At 40.0% G+C, this 27,492-nt stretch overlaps 1 protein-coding gene across 1 annotated transcript; it reads left to right on the forward strand.

Moving 5' to 3' along the window:
• lrrcc1 (leucine rich repeat and coiled-coil centrosomal protein 1) lies at positions 1-25,903 on the forward strand. Its single transcript, XM_018758762.2, has 19 exons — positions 1-47; positions 743-948; positions 1,210-1,275; positions 1,434-1,601; positions 2,073-2,239; positions 2,679-2,846; positions 3,799-4,016; positions 6,963-7,140; positions 7,766-7,914; positions 10,007-10,211; positions 12,859-12,998; positions 13,520-13,721; positions 14,002-14,187; positions 14,270-14,444; positions 15,614-15,777; positions 16,312-16,520; positions 17,510-17,647; positions 24,634-24,769; positions 25,456-25,903. Exons 1-19 carry the CDS (start codon positions 1-3, stop codon positions 25,564-25,566), a joined length of 3,033 nt encoding a protein of 1,010 aa, XP_018614278.1. The 3' UTR covers positions 25,567-25,903.
• Positions 25,904-27,492: the final 1,589 nt, after the last annotated feature.

Consider the following 27,492-nt stretch of genomic DNA (forward strand, 5'->3'; position numbering starts at 1 on the left):
ATGGCAGATGGTGGAGAACTTAGTTTGATTGATAAAAACATATCGAGGTAACGGTTGTTGTCTTGTGGCTTCATTTCCCTTAGTGCTCTACATTGGAAAGATATGATTTTTAGTAGGCAAATGTGTATGTTAAATCTTTTTTGATTTACTGTCATTTTATTATTCCTTATATTTAGATTGTAAGTTTGTAACAGGTGACTTACAAGTTACATGATAATGAACTTCTTAAGTTTAGGGTTTGGGGTCAACCCCAAGACTTTCCTATTTAATTTTTAAATTTTTTTTTCCTGTTTAATTTTTTTTAAGTTTAATTTTCACTGTTTCACATCAGGGTAAGTAACCTGACTAATGGCACTGCAGTAGGAGTTTAATTTATATTTGAAATATGTTGAAACAGGTGATGTTTTTATTGCATAATAACTTCCCTGATCACTGCACAACTAGCTGTTTCCTCTAGTTCTACAATGTATGTTTAAACATAGGCATCAGGTCAGGTAGCATAGAGGTCAGCCATCATTTTGAAGAGGGCCCAGGGTTCAAATCTCATCTCCTGCTGTAGTACACTCCGTCAAGGTACTTGCTCTGAATTGTTCCAGAAAATCTGCTCAGCTGTATAAATGGGTTAATAATCCCAAGTATCTTAATATACAAACGTCACAATTCAATTTGTCTTGGAGAAAGATGCAAACTGAATTAATAAATTGGTCTTTCTTTCTGCTTGTCTTATTTTTTGTCTTTTTAGTTTGTTTGAAATTCCTCTTAATCCTAGTGTCCGATCATTAAACCTTCACTGCAATGGGCTATCAAAAATTGAAGGCTTGTTAACAGCATGGTATATACGCCACTTGGATCTATCATCAAATAAAATATCCTGCATTGAAGGTCTGGAATCTCTTACATCCTTGCAAACCCTCAACTTATCATGCAATTTAATATCCAAAGTTGAAGGTCAGTACAGCTAAAATATCTGCAGTTATATTTCAGAAATGTTGCTTTAAATAGATGCTCAGCTGTTATGTAGACTAGTTGAGTTAATAAGCTCAGTGAGGCTATATTGTGTAAACAAAAGATTACTTTTTTTTTTAGAACATTACAACTGTCATGTCCTAAGTTCATAGCTTGCATTTGTTTCCATCATCTGATTTATTTTGTCATAGCTTGCATTTGTTTCCATCATCTGATTTATTTTGTCTTCTCTTCGTCTGGTAGGTCTCCATGGCCTTGTGAGCTTGAAACGTCTGAACTTATCTTACAATCAGATAAGTGACTTAACTGGTAAACCTCCCACTTGTTATGTTATTGAAAAATCTGGACCCGTGCTTTGTAAATATTGATTTCTACAATTTACTTTGTCATTGATATGTGAAACATCTGCATCAAACCCATACTGCTGTTGAAAAATCAACATATACATAGTTTTTAAATGTTTTCAGGCTTTTTATATCTGCATGGAAATGAATACAAGCTGAAACACCTTTACCTCCAATGCAACCGAGTGAACAGTATGAGCCAGCTACTCCAGTGCATGCGGGGATTGCAGAGTTTAAGAAGTGTCACATTAAACTTGGAAGGCAGCAGGAATCCAGTCTGTGATACTCCTGGTAGGTGATGCATAGCTTTTACTTTTTATGAGGTTCCTAGCACTAATGTTATAAATACTTTCTTGGTTACCATAAAGTACAAGCACAGCACACTAATAACTTAGGCAAAAGACATGGTGGGCACTGAAATGAAATTGAATCAAGTGATCTGATTAAACATAAGGTCAGTAACTCTTAACCTCAGTTGCCTTAAGGAAGAAAAGATCACAAATTTTCAAATCCTATTATTTAAATGAAGGGCTAAGTTGCATAAACTGTTTTATTGTGATCCTAATCAGACAGGAGTAGTACATAACCAGTGTCCATAAAGTATGAAATGACTACTTTTATCTGAAATACTATTATGAAATAAATGGCCTGTGTTATCAAACAAGTTTATTTAAGGATGATGTGAGTGGTAAATTAGTTTTGGGTCACACTTTGGAATTCTGTTGGCATTTAATACCAGATCCTCTTGTGTGTATCTTCAAGGGTACCGAGAAATAATCCTCCAGTCATTGCCCCAGCTGTCAGCCCTGGATGGGATGGACAGGCACGGCAACCGTGTTTACTCTAGCGACGAAAATGCCCTTGATATCCTAGGGTTGGAGGACTTTGCGGATTTCCTGTTATCAGATGTTAGTGTCAATAATGAAAAGGTGCATTTTTTCAAATCCTATTCAATGATATTCTGTGAGTTTAACATATAGATTCTACAAGATGGTGTTGTATACTAGATCTCATCTTAATCTGAATGCTCTTAATTGATATTAATTGAAAGTCCATATCTAAGTAGGAGTATTCTTTGGCTTTTTGCCAGAGACATGAAGAATGCTTCTTCTTGCATTATATTACTTGTTTCAGAAAATCAGACACTGATTTTCTGTCGGTCGCTGCTCTGTGCAGCAAAGTGAGAGGACATACTTTCCAGAATTATTTCTATAGAGGTATACTGTGTTTAGCTAGGTTTTTGGGCTGAACCAGATCACCTACTGGCCACATGTATTTATCCATTTTTCATATATGAGTAAGGAAATATGTTTGCTTGACTTACAGTACACTGTAGGTGTCCCCCTTTGTACTCCAAAAATTGATTAGGTGCTGACACGGTTCCACCAGCGGGCTGACCATGCAAAGATAAACCAGCCCACTAATATTGTTGAGGGGAAGGCTTCATCCCCCAACTCTCCAAAAAGGCTGCTAGATGCTGGGAATCTGCTCCGCATTAAAAAACTGGAGAACCAAGTTTCTCAGCTCATCCAGCTGGTGAGAGATTGTAGCTTTCATGTTCCATTTTTTTTCATGTTTGCTTTCTTCTTCTTTTTCTGTGAATGTGGTTGCCTTACTGTGTTAGGGGTCTGTCAGCTCTGGTTTTAGTTGTGGGAAATTTTTTTTCATTTACTATGGTAATGTCCTTCATGTCCCTGTGTACATTGGCTGGCAACAAGATGGTAGCATCTCTTTCATTCTTATGTTTCATACACTGAGAATTACATAATGCCATACAGTATAATATTACTATATTCTGCCACTGTAAATTTTAGAGTTATGTTGGGTTTCAGGAATTACTTCCTGTTGGATGAAAAGTAATTTTGTAGAAATTTCACAGTAACTCAGTATAAAAATTATGAACTCAGTCAGATTGAAAGACAAATGACAAAAACAGAATGAAAAATACAAACTTTAGGAAAAAATACTGACAAATGTATGGCTGAGCAGTTACTGAAAGAGAGCTGTAAAATATAGACTTACAGGGCAGGATTTACATTTATTTGCTTAACAGGTGCGTTCTCCAAAGCAACTTACAACGAACACTATGTAGTGTTACTAGCCCACACACACCTTATTCACCAAGGTGACTTACACTGCTAGATACACTACTTACAATGGGCCACTCATCCATACACCAATGGAACACACTCTCTCTGTGACACTCCCACACTATGGGGGAACCTGAACAGCATGTCTTTGGACTGTGGGAGGAAACCCACGCAGACACGGGGAGAACACGCAAACTCCACACAGACTGTGAGCAGGGATCGAACCCAGGTTCTCACATACCACCCAAGCGCTGTGCCACCATGCTGCCCACTTGTAGTGGTGAAATGGCTTAGTTGTTAAGAGGACTATGCAGAGATTGTTGAGACCCTGCAAAAATAACCAAATGTGTGTTTGTGTGCATACTTATGGAAGAAGACCTGACACATTATACCCCCAGGCTCCCAGCAGCCCCAGCTCTACCTCCACACCCACTCTCACTTCCATGGAAAAAGCCAAGAGAGACACAGATCTTACAACGGAGAGCGAGCGTGACAGTGGGAAGGAGGACAATCGCAAAGGGGCATCCCTCAGGTCACGGATCCCCACGCACCACAAGGGTTTGTTAACTTCTAGGAAGCAGTCCACTAGAGATCTGAGATCCCAGAGGTCCAACAGGTACGAGCTAGACTTCACAATCCACTTTTCCTCTTTAGTGAACTATGAATTTTTTAGCACTAAATTGTACTATTATTATTTTGATTATTATCATTATTACAGAATTATGCTCTGTTTATGTACATCTGTGGTATTGAATGGTGTTAGCAGTGAATCCTGGTTACTGTCAGACACCATAATGAAACATGGAACTTGGATTCAAGAAATATTCATTACATTGTATTTCCAGATGTTTTGTATGCTAAACAACAAAGATTTGAATCAGGTACCTTCATATTACAAGGCACAAGCCCTAACCATTGCACCACATACTGCTATGCAGTTGATGTACAGGGACATCAACTGTCTAGAGAGGGACAGCACAGAAAGCAGAGCTTTCCTTGACAGTGAAGAATAAGATTATCTTACAAACATAGATCAGTAAATTTTCTAAAATTGCTACTTTCAATTTCAATAATAATCTTGTGAGTAGTGTACTAGTGGTAGTGATGAATTGTCAATTTATAATGGCGCTCATCATTTTCTTTTCCCTTAGTGAGATCCTTTAAAATAAAGAAGGAGAAAATGATTGTATTTTGTTTATGATTGTAGGCCTTTACACAGCCGCTACTCCGGCATTGTGTGTCAGTTTGTGTACCTTATTCTTTTTAAAAAAAAAAAAAAAAAAAACCTCCTACCAAGTTTTTTTTATCAGGATTCATTTATCTTTCGTTTTATGCACCTACTCGAGCGATGATCATCGGTGCATCAAGTGGATAGTAACAAACTAGATCCATGTCTCTGCACGAATTGTATTTTTTGCTGAGATGTACGTCGCTTTGGAGAAAAGCATCTGCCAAATGAATAAATGTAAATGTATTTTAATCCATCTGGAATTGGATAACATATCTTATTGATTTTTGGCACGTTGTCTGTCAGATTAAAGCCTATGTTGCTTTGTACTTCATGCCAGTGTTTCACTGTTCACTGGTTGTTTTAATTTGCAGGTTGAAATTGCAAAATAAGCTTTTGGAGGAAAAGTCTGAACCTAAACAATAACTAAGTAGGTGAAGGAAGCTTTGCTACACTGAAACTCACATGCAGAGGTTTTCTACAATATATAATAAATATATACATATTTTTCATAACTGGCAGATGAAAATTTCCAGAGGGAAACTCCTAAATCATCTGACACTTTATCCACATAAACACTTGGATCAATTCACTGCATGAGTTTTTCATTCTCTTGTCAGGAGTACAAGAGGAGGATCCCTCTTAGCATTTTAATAGTATTTTAACATGAATCCACATGTTCGACCACCATGCTCCCACTTAGTGTGTTCAGCAGCTTGTAAAAATTTCACAGCTCATCAGTATCTCACTGCTGCAGTGTCAGCATTTAGGGATGAAAATTGATGTTAGTTTTGTAATCCAGCCATTAACAAGATGTACTAAAAATGTCTTCAAGACATCAAAAGATGTCAGGAAATCATTCATTAAAAATATGTGCAAACACTGTTTTGCATTACGTAAAACTGATCTGTGTGGCTAGAGTAGGGATGTAAATAACCGTCATGTATGTAATACTGTGGGGGCAGCTTTTAAAAAAAAAAAAAAAAATGTTTCCATAAAAGGTGCTGGAAGGCTGGAAAAGTATCTGCAATGCAAATTGACCTAAAATATGAACTTGTTGAACTTTAAAGAAATATTTTTAAAAAATTACACATGCCAATGGTTTCTGACCTAATATGACTGAATTTTCATATATGAAAACATTGCTTTCACTATTAACCTACATGTTTTCAGAATGATGTTTAATGGTAATGTAAGGCTTTAACTTAATGGACAACTTGCCAAAAATCAGAAAAATATTTTATCTAATTCCAGATGGATTAAAATAAACCATTTTCTGTTTAACTTCAAACTATCTAAGACCAGGAAAGAATGATAAACATCATTCATTATCATCACTAATGCGTTATGTTACATTATACTAATGTAACTTACATGTACTCAAAATTATATTTCTACAGTAAGCAAAATCTCTTATTTACACAAATCCTAAGTAGGGATACTTTCTATGCTACAGTTCAGACAAAGGGGTCTCATTTATCTTCACTGTGACTTTACCCTTCTGTTGCCCAATTCATACATCCAGTGTGTATGTCAGCATGTTGGTGTGATGATGGGTGCACAGACAGCAACAAACACCCTCTCCTCTCTCACAGATGAGGCAAAGATGCACAGGTAGACTTCAACTAAGTGTTTCAAATGTTTGTCTTATATCACTCATTGAGAGCAGTGCAGGAGCATTCTACAGCTCATTAATCATAAGAGTACACACAAAAAATATTCTTTGCCAGTCTAAAACAGCCATTGCTGTATGTTCAGTTTTTTTTTTTTTTTTCTCCTGTTATTCTACACAAATAGTACAAATCAACCAAACAAGAGAAAAATGTGTGTTACAAAAATCTAATTATTAATGTGCTACTGATTTCATCCCTAGATCTGGTACTTCTGCAATAGGTGGTATCATAGTGGTTAGAGCTTGCACCTGAAGGACCTTGGTTTGAATCCCTGTTCCTGCTGTAGTACCTTGAGAAAGGACTTACCCTAAATTGATACAATAAAACTACCCAATTAATACTAATAAATGGTTAAATAATTTGAAGTTCCTTTTGGGGGCATCAACTGAGTAAGTCCATGTATTTTTAGTGTGTACTAATATGTAAACATAACTGCACATACAGTCTGAGAAACTTATCAAAGCCATTTTTAGTACCCTTTCCACAGTTATAGTCTATTGCCTTTCATGGCACTTTTCTATAATATTTTCCATATTTGTCAGTTATTAAATATTCAGGGGTTTAAATACCTAAAGCGGAGGAAGATGGATGGATGGATGGGTTTAAATACCAGCAACAACTAAGCAATGTTCTTAAATGTCATTAACTTTTATTTTTACAGTAATCTAGGAGCAGCTATCACAAAATCAAGGTCATTAGCCTGTTCAGGTAAGAAGGTGGACCCTCCAAAGAAATCCCAACATGTGCAGACAGCACCACCCAGCAATACAGAAGGAAAACATGCTGCAGGGGCCAAGGATGGCAAGATTTCAATGCATACAGAGGAGGAAACATACAGGGTGTGTGATTAACTTAATGCATGAGTTTTTGTATTTGTAACTACACCGCTTTCCATTGAATTCCGCTTTGACTTTTTACCACCACCTCTATTGGGTTTGGATGGACCAGTCAGCTTGGTAATATTTGCAGTAGCCGGCAGCTCTGTGGGGTCCTGGGATTCACATTATTTAAATTCTTCCTTAATGCATTACTTTGAGTACTGAGCTCCAAACGTCTTTGTTGATGATGAAAGACCCAGTAGTGTGATAACAGGTCACTGATTATTATGGCAACATTAAATGTTATTTGAAGCTGCATAACATGCCAAAATCCCAGTCTTCTGTGGTTTCCTTTACAATGTCTGCACTGTACATTTACCTTCTAGACTGGACACATTTTTATACTATGTTCAAGATAGGCTGCCTAGCGCATGCATTTAAGCAAATCATTAAAATCATATGGTAAAACCTAGAGCCTGATTTTGGGTAAAGCATTTCAAATAAGTTATTTGAGCATTTTATATATGTTTGTGCTTCTGAACTTTTTGTTGTGCAGGTGTTCTACTCTTGTTTAATAACTTTATGGGAGATCTTGCCAATGTAGAATATTTTGAGGGAAGTAAGTATGTATGTTTTCTCCACTAAGGCGATCATTGAGGAGCGGGACCAGGAACGTGAGAGGCGATGGAAGGCTGAGCAGGCTTTAAAGAAGCTGACTGAGCAGCTACAGAACCTGCAGACCCAGGCCAGTGAAGAGAAGAACCTCCAGAACTTGGCTCTTCACACCACGGATCGGTGAGAGAGTCTCACTCTCAGAGTATTAATTACACATTAGATCGATTAGTCACAAAGCAGTAGTGGTAATAGTAGATGTGTCTGACTGCTCATGTTGCTTAAAGGCTTAATCAGTTATTTTTCCAGTTGCATATTAGTCAGTCTAGAGTTTGAAAGGTCTGTTTACATTTCTTTATTCGATTGACACTGTTCTCCAAAGCGCTTTACATAGTTAAGCTGCTTACAATGGTTAACTCATTTATACAGTTTGGTAATTTTTACTGGAGTGGTTGAGGGTGGTGGTGGTGGTGGGGGGGGTGCACGCGGTGGTATAGTGGGTTGGACCGGGTCCTGCTCTCCAGTGGGTCTGGGGTTCAAGTCCTGCTTGGGGTGCCTTGCGATGGACTGGCATCCCGTCCTGGGTGTGTCCCCTCCCCCTCCAGTCTTACACCCTGTGTTGCCGGGTTAGGCTCCGCTACCCCGTATGGGACAAGCAGTTCAGACTGTGTGTGTGTGTGTTTTGAGGGTGAGCACTTTGATTAAGGGTACTGCCACTGGAGGAGATCCTTTAAGTGCAAGGGAACGGTTTTTTTTTTTTTTTTTTTTTTGAAGAGGGTAGTTCTAACTTCTCTGCCACCTGGTGTCCCTTTTTATTTCCAGTTGTTCTGTAAATGACTGATTAGCTAATCGGGTGTAGTACATTGGCATTATTCAGGGATTTGTCCTTTGAATGAGTGCATTATGATATAATCAGTGCATGGGCTGATTTTTTCAGGTTCTGTATGTTACCGATCACCAGTTGCCTGGAGTGAGCATTGTTTTGTTTCACTGTATGATATACCAGCTGTATATGGTTGAAATGATAAAGCCACTTTGACTTTATTACAGTGCTGATAATGGCAGCTCTAATAGGCAGCTTTCCTTATGGCCTACCTACCATATACTCCAATGCTATAAACTGAATATTTTTCCTTCCGAGGAGCCCTAAGCCAGTGTGATTTTCCTACGGCACTCTGCGGGCTGTGGTATAATGAACAGCTGTAAATGTGCTGGAGATTGTAGGATTGCGACAGGTATTTATGTAGGAAAATGTCTAAATCTTGAAATGCTAAGGGTGTATCTACTCCAGTAAAAAAAAAAAAAAGTGAAAGGTTTTCTGTGGATGCCATTGTGTTAAGTGGCCACCTGTAATTAAGTTTTAGTGGTAATTGATCAGGTTACTATTCAGCATTGTCTCAGGATGCTTTTAATTGAGATGCACAATTTAACTGAGGTTCTTACTGTGAATTACAGTTATGGTAGTTTTTTCTTACTGTTTTTCTAATTGGACACTTTAATTCCTACCTATCAGTTGCCGTAAATGTCAAGAGTTCACAGAGCCTGCTTCTTTTCAACTGAAAGGAAGATCACTTTGTTTTAGAACCTTAGCGTTGTGGAAAATAGGAGAAATCAGGTGTTTCTTTTTTTTTTTTTTTTTTTTCCTCTTCCCCCACCTATAAGAATTTGGTTTAAAGTGATTTTGCATGGGGGGTGCGGTGGCGCAGTGGGTTGGACCACAGTCCTGCTCTCCAGTGGGTCTGGGGTTCGGATCCCGCTTGGGGTGCCTTGCGGCGGACTGGCGTCCCGTCCTGGGTGTGTCCCCTTCCCCCTCCGGCCTTACGCCCTGTGTTGCCGGGTAGGCTCCGGTTCCCCGTGACCCCGTATGGGACAAGCGGCTCTGAAAATTGTGTGTGTGTGTGTGTGTGTGTGTGATTTTGCATTTGGTGTTGGGGATGAAATATAATGTAGTTGTATTGTTGCTTCATCTACAAAAGACTTATCAACTTTCTGTTTTGAAATACAGTTGTTTTTTTTTCCACTTCTTTTTTCCACATCTTTTTACAATGAGATGTTTGTTACAATTACTGACTGTACGTATCTCTAAAGCAAGATGCAATAATATTCTTTTACTGGTTTTTGCCAAAAGATTACAGTACTAGGCACTGTGTATTAGTCGTGTGTAGAGAAAAATTGAAAAACGCTGGATTCAGCTTCATATCTGTGTGTGTGTTTGTTTGTGTGTGAGCGCATGCATCAGGGACGGGTGCAATATTAAATGTGTGTATGTGACTAGGCTAAAGGAGCTGTTGCTGAAGGAGCGTGCAAACTGCGTGAAGCTCCAGCAGCGGGTGGAGGAGCTGGAAAGGAGCCTTCATTCTGCTCAGGATGAGTTAGTCCAGGCTCGCAGCCAGGAGCAGCAACAACAGAGTGTGCTGCACAGGCTGCAGGACACTGCCACCCAGAACGAGACCCTGTGGGCCCAGCAGCAGGCTGAGGAGGTGAGAGTTCACATACACACGCACACTCACACATTGGTGAACAGTGTTTATTTTAATCTTACCCTATAATTTTCATTTCCATTAAATAAACTGTAAAGGTCCTCAAATGCTGATTTTGGAAACGTTACTCAGGATGCAGAATGATTCAGTGCAACATTGTAAACTGGGAGAACATGGTAGCACAAGGGGAAGTACTGGTGCCTCAGTGCACCTGGGCTGTGAGTCTGGACATGGGTTTGAATTCAGCTCAGTCTACATAGAGATTGCATGTTTGCCAGAGTTTCTTTCAGGTGCCATGGTTTTCTCCCAAGTGTCCAAGTGCATTTCTTTCAGGTGGATTGGCAGCTCTACATTGCCCTTAGTCTTTGAATAAGTCTTAATGAATGTCAGTGTTTATTTGTGGTACTCCTGTAAACAGTACCTGTGCAGAGGGTAAAATTAGTTAAGTATTAAGTAATCTGCGAGCCTGTGCAGGTTTGGTCCTGAACATGAGCATTAACAAATATGTCCAAAAATAGCTCAGTTGTAAAAGTCAGTTATTGAGCCAAGTAGCCTACCCGTAAATACGGGGCGCAAGGCGAAAGGGGGAGGAGTCACACCCTGGACAGGATGTCAGTCCACCACAAGGGACTTGAAGCAGTGCTCAAACCCCAGACCCAGCAGACACAGCCCAAACTGCTGCACCACCGTGCCCCTGCTGTGAAAGTCTTAATCACATACAACATTAACGACACAATAACAGTACAGTGCTGTATTTGCAGAGACCACAGAACTCAGTTGCATCCACACTATGTTGTAGTACACACATGTTCCATTATCTTTAATTTTTTTTATATGTTTTATTGGTTTTATGCCAAGCACAGGATCAAAAAGCATGAAGATACAGACAGTACATTGAGGAAAAGCAAATATTTTCACATACATAGAACGAGGGCTCAGGGTCAAAAGGTTACAGTTTATCACAGATATGATCATATTGCACTTTCCAATAACTTCATTGGAGTTGTCTCTCTCTCTCTCTCACACACACACATTGTCTGAAGCCGCTTGTCCCAAGCGGGGTCGCAACGAACTGGAGCCTCTCCTGGCAACACAGGGTGTGAGACTGGAGGGGGGGTGACACGCCCAAGACGGGACGCCAGTCTGTTGCAAGGCACCCCAAGCAGGACTCAAACCTCAGACCCACCAGAGAGCAGGTCCTGGCCAAACCTGCTGCGCCACCATGGCCCCCTCATTGAAGTTGTTGTATAAATCAAACATTGATTTTACAAGTGGTATAAATTTAAACACATCACTTTCCCACATGTTTACAGAGCGAACTTCAAGTGTAGACCATAGCATTAAAATACATTTAAGAAAAAATAAAAATATCACAGTAAATGTGCCCCAAAACATCAAAAAAGGATTTTGGGTAGTGATACTTTCATTGTTTCATAATAATTGCATTTTCAGTTCATCCTCAGATATACTGTCTGAAGATGTGTATGAGAGAAAAAGTTTGAGAGAATTTTGACCTCCTGGAGAGCAGTACTCTTTGCTGGGCTCTTGCCTCTTGGTTATCCAGAGGGAGTGTTATATCTGTTGAAGGCATGGCTCCCAGAGTGCTGTGCTCTGTGTTGTGGGCTATAATTACTGAGATGGGTCTGATTTTTCTTCCAGGGGCCTCTCTGCAAACAGATGAAGAGTTCAGACATGTTACTGCTTAAAAATAAGACAAAAAATAGTTCAGTGGTTAAGGACGGGGGGGCGGTTCAGTGGGTTTTGGCCTGTGCCTGCTCTCTGGTGGTTCTGGGGTTCGAGTCCCCCTTGGGGTGCCTTGCAGTGGACTGGTGTCCTGTCCTGGGTGTGTCCCCTCCCCTCAAGTCTTACGCTTTGTGCTGCCAGGTTAGGCTTTAGCTCGCTTCAACCCCGCTTGGGACAAGCAGTTTCAGTGTGTGTGTGGTTAAGGACGGAGACTTGTAACCTTGAAGTTTCCTGGTCAAGTTTAAGGAATGACCTTGCTGTTGTAACCTTTAACAAGGTGCACTTCAGTGTGCTGCAGTGTCTACATTTCTTAAATGGTTAATGTTTCTAGTCGCTTGGGTTTAATGTGTCAGTTATGTGTGGGGCGACGTGGTGGCACAGAGTAGTGGTGTGAGAGAACGTGGGTTTGATTCCCGCTCTGTCTGTGTGGATTTTGCATGTTATCCCTGTGTCTCCGTGGGTTTCCTCCGGGTGCTCCAGTTTCCTCCCATAGTCCAAAGACATGCTGTTCAGGTTCCCCCACAGTGTGTGAGTGGCACAGAGAGAGTGTGTTTCACTGATGTATGAATGAGTGACCCATTGTAAGTAGTGTAAGTCACCTTGGTGAATAAGGTATGTGGGCTAGTAACACTACATAGTATCCATTGTAAGTCACTTTGGAGAAAAGCATCTGCTAAGTGAATAAATGTAAATGTAAGTTAAGCAAGAAATTGGGCTGCCCATATAAAATGTAACTTGAATGAATCAGACAAATCCTGGGGCATTTCTAAAGCAAAACTGAACCTTGTGAGCTGCAGTATTCAGTTATAAGCCCAGCAGTCACTTATGGTTCCTCACACATCTGGTTGTGATGGCTTTGATAGACACAGACAAGGGACTCTAAACACCTCTTGTGAATGTTCAGACGAAGAGAATCCAGGAACTGGAGAACCAGGTAGCTGCGCTCAGAAGAGAGATAGAGATCCTGAGAGCATTAGCACAGCAACGCAAGGACAAGCTGCATCAGCTCCATGAATTGCTGGCCTCCAGGGAGCAGTCCCACAGGTACTGCTTGAACCTGAAGTGTTTGATACAATAATAACTTAGGGGCAGCAAGTGGTGTAGTGATTAGAGCCTCTGTGGGTCCTGGTTTGAATCCCATCCCTTGCTATAGGACCTTTGATTAAGTATTTACCCTGAACTGCTGCAGTAAAAAGTGCCCAGCTGTATAATTGGGTAAATTACTGTAAGTAGCTTCTTTGGGGAAAAAGCCTTGGAAAAATTAATAAACAACTAAACTCTACCGCTGGCTATGGTTATATAAGCCGAAAGAGAAAATGTGTGTGTTCTTACTACGAATAGCATACTGATATATACTCAAAGAAACCTAATTTAGTATTTTATACCAAAATATGTTTGTATACTGTATATGATATACTGTGCAATCATTAAGTTTTTAATTTTATTGTTCTTGAATTCTGCTAACCTCCCTGGTTTACTGTAGTGTGTGTGTGTGTGTGTTTAGCAAATACAGACATGACAGAGATGTACATCATCTTTTGGTGTTGGACATTTTCTCCTCACAGAAAAGAGCTGGAGTCATGGATACACCCCAAGGGCCCAGAGTTCCACGAGGCAGTGGCACAGGCAGCAGCCGTGTCGGAACAACACCACAGTCAGCAACTGGCTGACCTACAGGAGAAACTTACCGAAGCAAGGCAGCGCTACACAGACTTGGAGGATGAGTTCCGCATGGCGCTCACCATTGAGGCTGCCCGTTTTGCTGAGGTACCATCACACAAACTTCACTGCAATACTCATGGTTTGCAGCATCCTGCTTCTAATGCTTAGTATTTTGACTTGTCATTCTTAATAGTACTATGCATAGTTTTTGATCTATTATAAATCTTTTTTAATTTGATGTTCTCTGTCATCATTGTATTTTAATTAGAAGAACTTGTTAAACAAGTGTCTGAGAAAGGCGTTTTACATAATATTCCAAATTCACAGTCATTAAATACACTTTGTCATTTAGAGTTAAAGGCAAGTGCCTGTGTGAATCCTGCAGGTGAAAGAGGGCTTCAACCTCCAGGCTGCAGAGCTGACAGACTGCAAAGCCGCTCTGGCCATGTCTCGGCAGAAGGAGCAGCAGTCGGCTACACTTGTGCAGGAGCTCACTTCCATGGTGAAGGAACAGAAGACCCGTATTGCGGAACTCATCAAGTCCAAACGAGAGGCTGTCACTGATCTCAAGGTTTGAGGCACCGTGCCTGTGGCTGGAGGGTTGACAAGAAAAATATTTACCTTCATCACCTTTGGGTTTATCTGTTTGCCAGGCTCGAGTACGGACTCTGGAGGCAACGGTTGAGGACGATAAGCACCGAAGGCTCCAGCTGGAGCTTCTTAAGCAGGAAAAGTTCAAACTTTTATCTGAGCTGGCCACCCAGGAATCTGTCATCGATGGGTTACGGGCTGAGCGCAAGATATGGGGCCAGGAGCTGGCCCAGCAAGGTACAGGGGCATATGTTGTGGTAACCCAAAGTAAAATATTACAATTCACTGTGAAATTAACAGGTGGCCCAACAGGGAACACATGGTATGTTAACTAAAATGCCAAATTTACAATCTAGTTTCACCATATAAGCTGGTTCTACATGGTATACGAGTGTGTATAATTCAGTTTCACAGAGTGAGTGGGGGAGCATTTGGCGCAGCGGGCTTGGCTGGGGCCTACTCTCTGGTGGGTCTGGGGTTCTGAGTCCTGCTTGGGGTACCTTGCGACGGACTGGTGTCCCATCCTGGGTGTATCCCCCTCCCCCTTCAGCCTTGCGCCCTGTATTGCCGGGTTAGGCTCTGGTTTGCTGTGACCCTGCTTGGGACAAGTGGTTTCAGAGTGTTTGTCTGTGTGAGAGAGAGAGGGCTAGGCATCTTTCCTCCACGAGTACTTGTCTTTTAACTGTAACCAAAACAATGCCGTACTTGCCTTAACTTAATTTTTATTAAGGAATATTCTTTATGCTGAGTCATAGGTTTCAGGGTATATGAATTTGTTTTTCTTAAAATAAATTGTGTCTGCGAAGAAAGTGACTACCAAGTAAAACAATCGCTATATAGCAAACAAAAATTCAATTAGGCTAGAGCACCATGCTGTGGTCATTTAGACATAGTGCAACCAAGCCCAGGAGGGCTTCCCTGTGATTTTCTGTGTCTAGAGTTTACTGCAGTTGCTGAGTATGCAAGACTTCATACTTCCAGTATTTTTATAGACACTAGTTCTTCACCATATCTTTTTCACCCTGTTTTCATTTTTTAAAAAGTCATTTTCTGTATGCTGTTCATGATTATAGGTCCAGTATGGACTTCAGTAGAGATATTTGAATTGTTAAAGTAAATTCATTTTAGTATATACATTGCGAATATCACACTAAGAGCTCTGTCATCCTTATTATAGTTATAGAGATACAGGACTGTCTGAGTAACTGTTGCAATAGTCATATTTCAAAAAGGTGCCCAAAAATGAGTGGTTACTCTCCATCACATGTGATAACAGATGATTTACTCTTGGTTGTACACCCTTTGGAGAAAGGCATCTGTGAAGTTAAATGTAAATGTAGTGAATGAAAGTTGGGATACTCAGTGTTTCTCTGGTTTGACCCAAATTGCTGGCTTCTTTCCACCAGGAGCTTCTCTAGCCCAGGATAGAGGCCGTCTGGAGGCTCGGATTGAAGTTCTGAGCACAGAGGTTCAGACTCTGAGAAAACAGAATGAGAGTGACAACAAGACACTTAAAATCAAAGCCAAGATAGTGGAAGACAACACAGAGACCATCCGCAAGCTGAAAGAGGCAGGGTTCCGTTTGTCTGCACTCCATGTGCATTTGTGTGCTGCGTGGATGGGAGTAAAAATCCCTGCCTTAGTTTGTGTATTATTTGTGATTGCAAGCTCAGCAATCAGCTGGAAAAACTAATGAAATATTGCTCTCAAAAAAAGAAGTGAGATAGAATTGTTCTCATGTTTTTTCAAATTTAGTTAATGATGCTTGGATGTTTAAACATAAGTTTCCATGACCTTACTGTACATTTTATCCCTGATCCCTCCAAGTCATGTAAGACAAGCCATCAGTTAAATAAATAACAGTACATTTCAGAGAGTGGCTTTACTTCAACTGACTTTTATAACAAATAAGATCTTTAGGAGACAGATTTAGCAAGTTTTTTTTTTTTTTTTTTTTTGGAAACTCAGTTTTCATGGCATTTAAGTACAATAATATGGGACTTGTAATTCACAGAATGTTATACTATGTTGATATATGACTGTTTTGGTTCACAACTCCCACTTTCAGTTGTAGACCTACTCTTCCTGCCTCTTCCTCTTACAGGGTCTACAGGAGCGGGATGAACAGACTCGCCATCTCAGAGAGGAGAGTGTACAAGCCCAGCGGAGGTTCCAGGCGCAGCTTGAAGAAGAGACTGTACACCTGGGTGAATTGAGAGAGCAGGTGGAGCAGTTGATTGCCAGGAAGGAGGAGCTCAAGCAGCAGCTGGAGGACAAGGAGGCTGAACTGGGGGAGGTGAAAAAGGAGCACAGGTAAGGACCCATACAGACATACACAGAGAGAGGCACAGACCCAGTTGTATGCAGACAAGAGGTAAAGGATAGAGTCAAAGCTGGACAACAATTAAAATGGTCTGCATGAGTAGGGGTACAAATTTTTTTTGTTTATTTTTTGTACATACAGGTAGACCGTACATAGAGGGATTACAAATATGTCTATATGAATATTGTCTAATGTCATTAGTTCCCTCTACAGGGTATTTTTGGGGGGGAATTTGTTGATTTTAATATACTCATGTCTGTAGCCCATCATTTATAACACAACTAGAAGTGCAACAGTTCATGTAAGGTCTCTGTATAAATACCAGAGATGTGATTTAAAGTATAGGACTGGCAGTTTTTTTTTTCCTTTTTTTGTTAAAATTTAATGAATTCACTCAAGTTTTATTTTCAGAAAATATGAGATTTAACTACATTATAAGTGTAAATTCCATTATGATTTTGCAGAAATAAACTCTAATATTCACAAAATTCACAATTTTAAAATATTCACCATTGTTTGTGTTGTTAATTTTCCTGTGGTAATATTTAATAGGACTAAAAAGAAAAAACGTGTGGAATGTAATTCAAAGTGTCATTCTGAATTGACCTGTGCTGAGTACAAGCAGACCTAAAATGCACATACCCACCTTACTGTATTCTGTCATTTAGTCACGGTCTGTATTCTGCTGTTGTTAATTCTTTTTATATCTAATGGAGTATCTATCATTACTAAATACAGCGTTATTCTATAAAATAATGAATACAACAGAGATCATTTTATGAACATTTCTGCTTTATTTTAGAATCATAGCCAATGTTGTAATTTGAATCTAAATTACTTCAAAGGTTGTTTAATATTAGATTACTGCTTATTCTTTTAGGCATGGTTTTAGGCGAATGGTGCTAAGCAGTGTCATATGAATCGAGCCCCCATGCACATTGTGATGGCCCTGTTGTCCCTGTATTGAACACCTCTACAGTGTGATGAAAAGGAAGTGGAAGGACAAGGCAGAGCTACTGACACAGCTAGAGTTCCAGGTAAAGCGCATGAAGGAGAGCTTCGATTCTAAGGAGAAGCTGCTTGCAGATGAAAGGGAGAAAGCTGTGCAGGCACACAAGTAAGATGCACTTTTATATATCTACCATGTCTGCCTCCCCTCAGGATCAGTGAGCTGTGTTCTTCAGATTTTGTTTCTTAATTGCATGTATATGTTTAATTTTGTACCACATTCTATTCAGCTATGAAAGATTATACATTTATTATTATTATTTTTTTATAGAGCACTCTTCTCACGCAGTGACACAGGGCGCTTTAACACAGACAAAGGCAAGAAAAACAGATACAAACAAAGAAGACAGTCAACTAATGGCTACCATAATGAAGAACTTATTATAGAGGTATAAGTATACCTACTGGCCACCGGGGAAAGGAACAAAAACTCCCAACTGAAAGTTGAGGGAGAAAAAAACCTCTGGGGGTCCACAGGCCAGTGGTAGCCCACCCCTCCTGGGCATTCTAGAAAATAATTTGTAAGCCAGTGTTTAACAAGTAATTATAATGTTGGTGAATGGCATCTTGGATCCCCGACTCGTCATGGAACATCTCGATCGTCACGGTAGTTGGACATCATCCTCTGTCAGCATGGGATTCGTCTGCCACCACTGGCCAGCCTCCTCAGGTCTTATGTAGCGAGGTAGTGCTCAACGAGAAGATAGGACAGAGTTAGTAATTTGTTACTTAAGTAAATTTAAAATGCATTTTTGTAAAGGTGATAAAATAAATAACCAAGGCAGGTTGAATTACATTACAAGGTGGAATGCCTGTGTGAACATATAAGTCGGGATTTGAAAACAGAAACAGACGGGGCATTTCTGACAGTAACTGGTAGACTATTCCACAGTTTAGGTGTGACCTCCTACTGAGGTCTTATTGATCACAGGTACTTTAAGGTAACCTGCATCTAATGAACAGAGATATCGTCCTGGGATATAAAGATTAATGATCTCACAAAGGTAAGCCAGGGCAATGCCATGTATTGCCTTATAGGTCAAAAGTAGGATTTTATAATCAACTCTATAAGAGACCGGGAGCCAATGCAAGGATTTAAGTACTGGTGTTATATGGTCGTACTTCCTAGTTCTAGTAACAATTCTCGCAGCAGCATTTTGTCTCAATTGTAGCCTGGATACAGTCTGGTACGGACAACCCAACAATAAAGCATTACAGTAATCCAGCCTGCTGGAAACGAAAGCATGAACCAGTTTCTCAGAATCCCATCTACAAAGGAATCGCTGCATTTTAGCTATGCTTCTTAATTGAAGGAAGCACGACTTAGTCAAAGCATTTACATGCGATACAAATGACAGCTTTCCATCCAGCAGGACACCCAAATCCTTGACACAATCGGTACGCTTGAAGGTAATACCATTTGTTGTAAAGATTGACGCGATTGTGTCGAGAGTTTTAGCATCACCACCCACCACAAGTACCTCTGTTTTACTGGAATTTAGAGATAAATTACTCATCCATAATTTTCTACTGGTAAAACAATTAGTTAACGACACCACATATGATGGATCATCAGGCTTGAACGATACATAAAGCTGTGTGTCATCAGCATATGAATGGAAATTAACATTGTGCTTGCGAATAATATCACCCAGTGGTAACATATAAAGTGAGAAAAATAATGGACCCAACACGGAGCCCTGCGGCACACCATACTGAACTGTAGTAGAGATGGACGGGGTGCTGTCGTCGGATTTCAATACAAATTGTTCACGGTTTGCTAAATACGATTCAAACCACTTCAGAACAGTACCTCTTAGTCCAACTAGGTTTCCAAGTCTACTCAGTAAGATAGTATAGTCAACAGTATCAAACGCAGCACTCAAGTCAAGTAACATAAGAATAGAGATCTGACCAGCATCAGAAGAAATGATAATATCATTAACAACACGTGTAAGTGCCGTTTCAGTGCTGTGACCAGTGCGGAAACCAGACTGAAGTTTTTCAAATATATTATGGTGATTAAGATATTTTACAATTTGGGACGCTACGATTTTTTCTAGAATTTTGGATAAAAACGGTAAATTGGAGATCAGTTTATAATTACATGGGTTATTACAGTCCAGATTGGATTTCTTTAGTAGGGGACTAATAACGGCGATTTTAAGGGCTTTTGGAACACAGCCATTTAGTAATGACGTATTAATAATATTAACAATAGGTTCTGCAAGCACGGAAACTGTGGCTTTCAGTAATTTAGTGGGGATTGGGTCTAAAGGACAGGTAGTACTTTTCATAGAGCGAATTAGCACGGTAATTTCTTCTACAGTTATTACATCGAAGTTACTGAGATGGTGCGGACAACTAATATCGTCAGAAGCGCTTATGTTTGCTAAAACCGAACTAGAAGGCACTATGGATTTGCGGATATTCACTAATTTATTATTGAAAAACGACATAAATTCATCATTAGTAATGGTAGTAGAAATACATTGTTTATCTTTGTGTTTACTAGTTAAGTAAGCGATGGTATTAAACAGGAAGCAAGGGTTCTTGTGATTTTCATCAATTAACTTTGCGTAGTATTCGGATCTGGCATGAAAAAGTGCCTTTTTATATTTTTTTTAGACAATCGTACCAGGCTACATAATAAACGTTTAGTTTAGTTGAACGCCATTTACGCTCTAATTTACGACATTCTAACTTTATTGCACGAGTTGATTCCTTGAACCATGGCGAGTTTCTTACATTTCGAATAAGTTTAGTTTTTGGTGGAGCAGCAGAATCAAGGGCGAATTTTACCACCGAATTATAATCTAGAGCCATCTGATCAATATCTACACTCGTTCCAAAATCCGAGCTTATAATATGATTAATAATTTTAGCAGTAGTAGTGTCATCAATATGCCGCACGATTTTGGTCTTACTATTGTCTGACGGCACGGGCAGGTATAAATCAAAGGTTACTAAATGATGAATCAGAAATAGCCTCGTTTAAAGGAATAATGTTTACATGATGAACATCAACGCCGTAGGTTATGACGAGATCAAGCGTATGGTTACGGGAATGAGTAGGACCAGTAATAACTTGGGTAAAACCGACGGAGTTTAAGAGAGACAGAAAACTATTAGCGAGAGTATCCGATGACACGTCTACATGAATATTGAAATCACCCATCAGGATTATTTTATCATGGTTAATGACTAAATTGGTTATGAAGTTGCTAAATTCCTCGAGAAAAGAGGAGTACGGTCCCGGTGGATGATAAGGAATATCATTATATTGGAGTTTGACGTGAAATCTAGCTGTAGAACTTCAAACGACGCAAAATTATCACGATTTCTGGGTGTTATTTGTAATCTATTATTAAAAAGAATGCCGACTCCACCTCCACGACGCACAGAACGAGATTTATGGAAATAATCATATCCGTCCTTAGCGGCTTCTATTAGCGGAATAGTATCGGACTCACCGAGCCAGGTTTCGGTAAGAAAGAATAGATCGGACTTATAACTTAATATGAAGTCGTTTACTAGGACAGCTTTACTCGTTAGTGCACAAATATTTAACAGCATTTTATATTACAGTTTGGCCTCGGTGGTAAGTTGAGAATGTTTCTTTTAATGTATTTTAGGTTTCTGGTGCAAACGCTCCTATCACTAAGTTTAGTTAAATGCAGTGGCCTTATAATAGTTTGAATGTTTTGGCTGCACTTAACGCTTTTATTTAAAGTTTTTAGGCCCACACTGGACAAGGCACAAGAAACCCCATCACATGAGAAATGACTACTGATATCAGAACGAGTAACAGACCCATCAATACACAAAGCTGTTAAAGAAAATGATCCATGGACCATGAGTCAGTCCTGCAACTTGCAGGCCAAGTTCTGGGACAAAACAAACGAACCCCTCCAGTTGAGGTGTACGCCATGATGCGTGAAAAACCTTGGCCTTTCCCAGAAATCATCCCAGTTATTAACAAATGATATACGATTTGAGCGGCACCATGTCTCCAACCACCTGTTAAAAGACACCAGTCTAGATTACCAGACACTATTAGATCACGACATTTCCTTCTGGCCTTGTAACACGTAGAAATAAATCGGCTCTTTAACACCTCAGACTGTTGATAACGAATATCATTACCACCAACATGCACCATCATAGTCGACATGGCATTATCGGCCAGAGAACTGACACGAGCCGCCATGTCGGACACGCGCGTGGGAAACACTTTACATTTCGATTCCCAGGCCCCCGAACCTTAACATTTCAGACAGCCGAATCCCCCAAAATGAGCACATTATTATTATTATTATTAATAATAATAACAACAACATGTGAACTGCTTAGAGCCGAAAATCTATTTTGGGTTTGGACGGGAGAACCCGAACCAGGAACCTGTAGCTTAGGCTTCGCTTTATTTGACTTCTTACTCCGAACTGTAACCCAGTCGCCGTGAGCGCGCTCCGGTGTACCCGGCTTCTTGTTAGCTGTACTGGGGCCTGTAAGTGTCGACGCCGAGTTCGACACTACGGAGGCATCGGGACACACCGAGTCCAACCAACTCTCCGTTTCTCGTACAGAAATCAAATTCTTAATGCGCTCTTTTAAATCGCGGACCTTCCGCATCAAGTCATTATTTGTTACGCATTTTGAGCAAATGAAATGTTCTACAATGTCAGCAGGTGCAACCAAACAAAACATGTTACATGATACACAACACACAGGTATGCTGTCAGACGATACATTCAGGATAGAACTTGCGTCGAACAGGGACTTCATTCTTTCCAAAGACGCCATCTCAGCAACCGCTCTGCCTCGCTCTGGACGCTCTGCCTCGCTCTCTTGTAATATCTTCGTTCATTGGATGCAGGTTACCTTAAGTAAAGTCCTTTGTACCTTCATAAAGACACATACAAACAGTCTCTGAAGACCAGGCTGCATTACTTTACATTTTGACCCCCATTAATGATTTCTGGCTGCTTTGCTGCCTCATGGTCTGGGTGGCTTGCAGATATTGCGGAACTAATGAATTCCAGGACTTTTCAGGAAATTCACCAGCAGAATGTCAGGGCATCCATCTGAGATCTAGAACTCAAAATAAATTGGATAGTGCAACATGACAGTGATTCAAAACAGGAATAAATTAACAACTGTGCAGTTCATCAGAAATAATTCAGAATTTTAGAATGGTCAAGTCAGAGTCCTAATCTCAGTCCCATTGAAATGCTGTGGTATTATACAAAGAAGGCCGTTCAACCAAGACATCATAAAAAGAGACATGAACTGAAACAGTTTTGTATAGAGGAATGAGCCAAAATAACTCCCGCTACTGCTGTGCAAGTCTGATCAGCAGCTACAAAAATTATTTGGTTAAGGTTGTTGCTAATGGAGGAGGTTCCACTACTAAATATAAGGGTTCACATACTTTTGACCTTGATGACCTTGATTGTTTTAACCAATTGATCAGTAAAGATGTAAAATTGTGATTTTGTTTGTTGCTTGTTAAATAAGAGAAACAGATTGTCAGTAAAAATACAGTTTTCTCGTTTAGATCTGAAAAATCAACGTAAAGGTTTTTGCATTCGGGGCTTTATTTTTAGGCAAATTATAATAACAGGTTGGTTTTGTGTGGGCAGGAGAGAGTAACGCACAGGACTGGAAGCTGTTGGCTAGTATTGGCAAGCAGCTCCAGGTTCCGCAGGTCATTGCTGTTACTTCACTGCATTCAGACATGGTGTTATATTCAGAGGGTGAGTGTATTGTGTATTTTGTAGAGTTAACAATGCCGTTTGAGGATGCTATGGGGGAGGCATACAAGTGGAAATTGTTAAAGTATACAGATCTGATGGCAGAGGCAAGGGACCGTGAATGGCGGGCTCATGTAAGACCCGTAGAGGTAGGTGTAAGAGGATTTGTGGCTAAATCAGCTACGGCGTTGTTGGAGAGTTCGATATTAGAGGCCACTCGTTAAAGGCAGTGGTGAAGGAGCTGTCTGAGCCAGCTGAGAAGGCAAGTCAGTGGTTATGGTTGAAAAGAGAGCAGGGTAGTTGGAGTTACAGGTTAGAGGGAGGTGTGGTGGACAATTGGTGGCAGTTGGTGAGTAATGGGAGGCAGCTGGTGTTAATTAAGGAGGTGTGGCCTTGTTAAGTAGGATAGTTTAAATTTGTGGAGTTGTAGATTTGCAGTAGGTATGGAGGTAAGGTTAGAAGGTATGTATGGAGCTGTGGTTTAGCTGGTTGAGTTAGTGGGGTTGTAGTATTTGTTGAGGGTGAAGGATATCAAACACGTATGTGGAGTGGGGTGCGTCTGGGATGCCAGACTGCACTGTTGAGCCTTCCGGAGGTGTTGTGGGCCTAATTCAACGAAACCCCGACAAAGGGAGGTGCCCACTTGAAAACCTCAATGAAATACTCATGTTGGTACTCAGCTGGTGTAGTTTGTTGTTGAGTTAGGCTTAGTCTGTTGGTTTGGCTTTGTTGGGGTTGGTTGATGGGTTTTTTTGTGTGGGTAGGTTAGCCTTGGTTTGGTTCTTTGTTGGTTTGGTTTTGTTGGTGGGTGTGGTTTGATGGTTTTTGCGTTGGTGGGTTAGGCTTGGTTTGTTGGTTGGGTTGGTGGAATTTTGTTTTGGTGGGTGGGTTGGAGAAGTTAGTTAAGCTTCTTGGTCTCAGGTCATGAAGATGTTTGGCTATGCTGGTTATTGTTCTCTGTGGCTTTGGATTGGTGGTTGGACTGGGTCCTTGTGTACAGCCATTGAAAAAGACGCACGGGGTATAACACCTTTTCCTGTGTATCTTGAATGAATGTCATTATTGTGACATCTCAACTGCTAAGTAGACAAAATGTTACACATGATTTCACGCTTGGTTTCAAAGCATTTTTTGTGTACTAGAGTTTCGCAGCGACATACTGAAGCATGAGATAGCCTTTTTGGTTTGTATCACTGTGTTTATACATTCATATTTATTAGCTTCACTGTCTGCAGTAATTTCACTTGGTTGCTAATTGAGCTTTTATTTCTATATCTGCTCGTATGGGATTATGACAGTCGCTGTCGTGTGTATGTGAATCTGGGTGTCTGTGTGTATCCAGGGCTGCCTTGGAGAAACTACGCTGTGTGGACAATGCCTTTCAAAGGCAGATGGAGGCGGTGCAGGCCTCCCATCAAGCTGAACTCCTGCAGCTGGCCAGTGACAAGCAGAAGGAAATAGAGCTTGCAAACCATAGGGTAACTACAGTGCTTATGAATTGGACCTCTTTGTGAAATCTTTCAGTGTACAACATTTAACTCTGTGTCTGTGTATATAGGGACAGCCCCAGTTGTTTATACATTACCATTTAGAACACTGGACAGGATGGAACAGTATGTACACAGTAGCATAATTTGATATGATCTGAAGTTGGTTACCAATCTGATGTTTCCACAGTCAGTTTAGGTGATAAATACTGAACTTTCTAACCAGTAGTTACAGGACTGATTTCTGGACATGGCCTTGATATATGTAAAGCTGTGTAACTTTAATAGTGCGATAAATTTCATTATAGAGTTGTTTTTTTTTTTTTTTTTGTTGGGAGGACTACTCTGATCCACAAAACATGTGGTCTTTTGATGGGTGCAGCACATGAAGTGTTTAACCTCCCTTGGAAAATTCACTCACCTACAGTTGAATAGTATGACTGAGATGAGGTGATCAGGACAGTTTCTGGAGCAGTTATTCAGTGAAGAAGTGTTGCATATTTGTACATTGTGCCTAGTTCCTTGTTGAGCCACAGTTCAGTTTATTCAGTTTTTGTCTGCTGCCACACAATGGTGGAGTAAGGTGGTAATAGCTTCTTTTACATTCTATCTGTTGGATTCAGCTAACTTTTTAGTTTTTGACTGCTCACTTAAACAAATGCATCTGTGTTATTCAGGTGGTCCAAGTGGAGGAGGAGATGAGGCAGCTCCTGGAGGAGACGAAGCACAAAAAACGGACTATGGAAGAGAAGATGAGATGTCTGAGCAGCGTTCTGAAAGAATTCTAACTACTCTACGATTGTGTTTTCTCAAAAACATTTTTTTTTTTAATTCTCATTGTCTGTGTAATTGTGCTTCTGTAGTCAAACAGATTTTTATTTTTTATAAACCAATTATAAACATACTGTTTTTGGAGAAGTCTGTTTACTTTTAACAAAAGGTATTTTGCATTGTGCATTTATTTGACTTTATTGCATTGATGCAGTTTAGTATGCTGCTAGCACAAAGGTATGGAGTGGGTTCATATAAAATCCTATTGAATGTTATTTCCATAGTTTATCTGTATAATTTTTTCAGATAACTTAGTGTAGTTTGCTGCTAGAACACAAAATATGTCAATCTCAATTAAAATATTAAGTTTTTAATGCTTTTTATTTATTTAAAATATATACAGGTATTGTCTTATTTAAAAATTTGATTTTTTTTTTTTTTTTTTTTTTTTTAAAAATGAATCACTACTGCTTCACTCACAGTGGATGTGCAACATTTGAAACAAATACTATCTGTTACTACTTGTCCAAGTGAGCATCAGGGCAGTCTGTAGATTATCCCAGAAGCACAGCACAAGGCTAGTCGTGTGCATGCTGGGCAGGACACCAGTCCAGCGCTAGGTAGCAACTCAGCATTTCACCTGAAACAAGTTCATTTGGCCTGCGAGAGGAAACCAGAGCACCTGAAGCAAACTCACCCAACACTGAGAGAACAAGCAAACTATACACAGACTGAACTGGATTTAAACCCCAACAATCCAGATGCTTTGAGGCAGTACCCATTGTACAACTGTGCAGGCCTTAAAGCGTTCATGAATTATATGTAGTAATATTTGCAATGTCTCAGTGTACTGTTTCTCTCTCTGGGTTACTGTGCCCCAGTATTTAATAAATCTAACAAATGTAACTAGCAGTGCAAGCACTGCACACCAAACAATTGGTAACTAGACAAAAACCATATAAAACAGCTATATAATACCTATGTACATGTTATATTATTCACCTAAAGTAATTGGCATTACATACACACACACACACACAAAGTAATTTGTCTAGGGCCTCAGGTTTCAAATTTAATTGTAAGTTAGCAATCCACTGAGATATTCTAGAACTGTCCATGTAAGTTTTGTAATGCCATGGCCCAGACCCCCACTGCCGTAGGGCCAGTGGTACAACTGCTTTTTCTTGGTTGAGCTGAATAAAATATAGCTGGTCACAGTAACCATAATGTGGTTGCTAAAGGTAGTTCTTGAACTTTATATACAGTAATGGGGGGAGATAGGGGAGATGACTTTAGTACCCTTGGAAGTCTGGTATTAGTAATTCCAAATGGGAGTGTATACACTGCAAATGTGTCATAAAACCATGTGTTTATTGATCATTTAGCTTTTTTTTTTAACTTTAAATTATTATTCCATGAATTTATTTTCAGTATCCACTTGTCCTATTTCATGATTGTGGTGATCTGGAGCATATCCAGAAAACTTGTGAGGCAGACTCTCAATAGGCAACCAGTTCATTGCAGACCAATCTTTCACACTTTGTCTCACACACACATACACATCAGTTGCCATGTCTTTGGACTGTGGGAAGAAACCCAGGCGAACACCTGGAGAACATCCAAACTCCTTATAGATTGAGCTGGATTGAAATTCACAGCAAATGAACTGAGAGGCACCAATGCTAGCCACTGCTCTGCATTTTTAAAGAACAGAATACGAAAAATGTAATATATCAGAAGACAATGACATTTAAATTACATTCATCTCTCTCTTAATGTGTTTTGTGGAAGTATGTAGACTTTTTTTCATGCTGTACACTAATACATTCAGTACACTGACATTTTGGACTGTTATGTGGTAATTTTCCTTCCCAGAGTGTACTTCAATTTTGACAGACACAACAGACAGTAAAACCACACATGTTCACTCAACCCCATATAGG

The sequence above is a fragment of the Scleropages formosus genome, chromosome 10 (genome assembly GCF_900964775.1).
Source record: "Scleropages formosus chromosome 10, fSclFor1.1, whole genome shotgun sequence".
NCBI classification, from domain to species: Eukaryota; Metazoa; Chordata; class Actinopteri; order Osteoglossiformes; family Osteoglossidae; genus Scleropages; species Scleropages formosus.

Bases quoted from the DNA above. Each gene is read 5' to 3' on its own strand.
- lrrcc1 (XM_018758762.2), top strand. From the start codon at position 1: ATGGCAGATGGTGGAGAACTTAGTTTGATTGATAAAAACATATCGAG. The intron at 2,240-2,678 runs GTGCATTTTTTC...AAAATTGATTAG, and splicing joins TTAGTGTCAATAATGAAAAG to GTGCTGACACGGTTCCACCA. The intron at 15,778-16,311 runs GCAGGGTTCCGT...TTCCTCTTACAG, and splicing joins CCATCCGCAAGCTGAAAGAG to GGTCTACAGGAGCGGGATGA.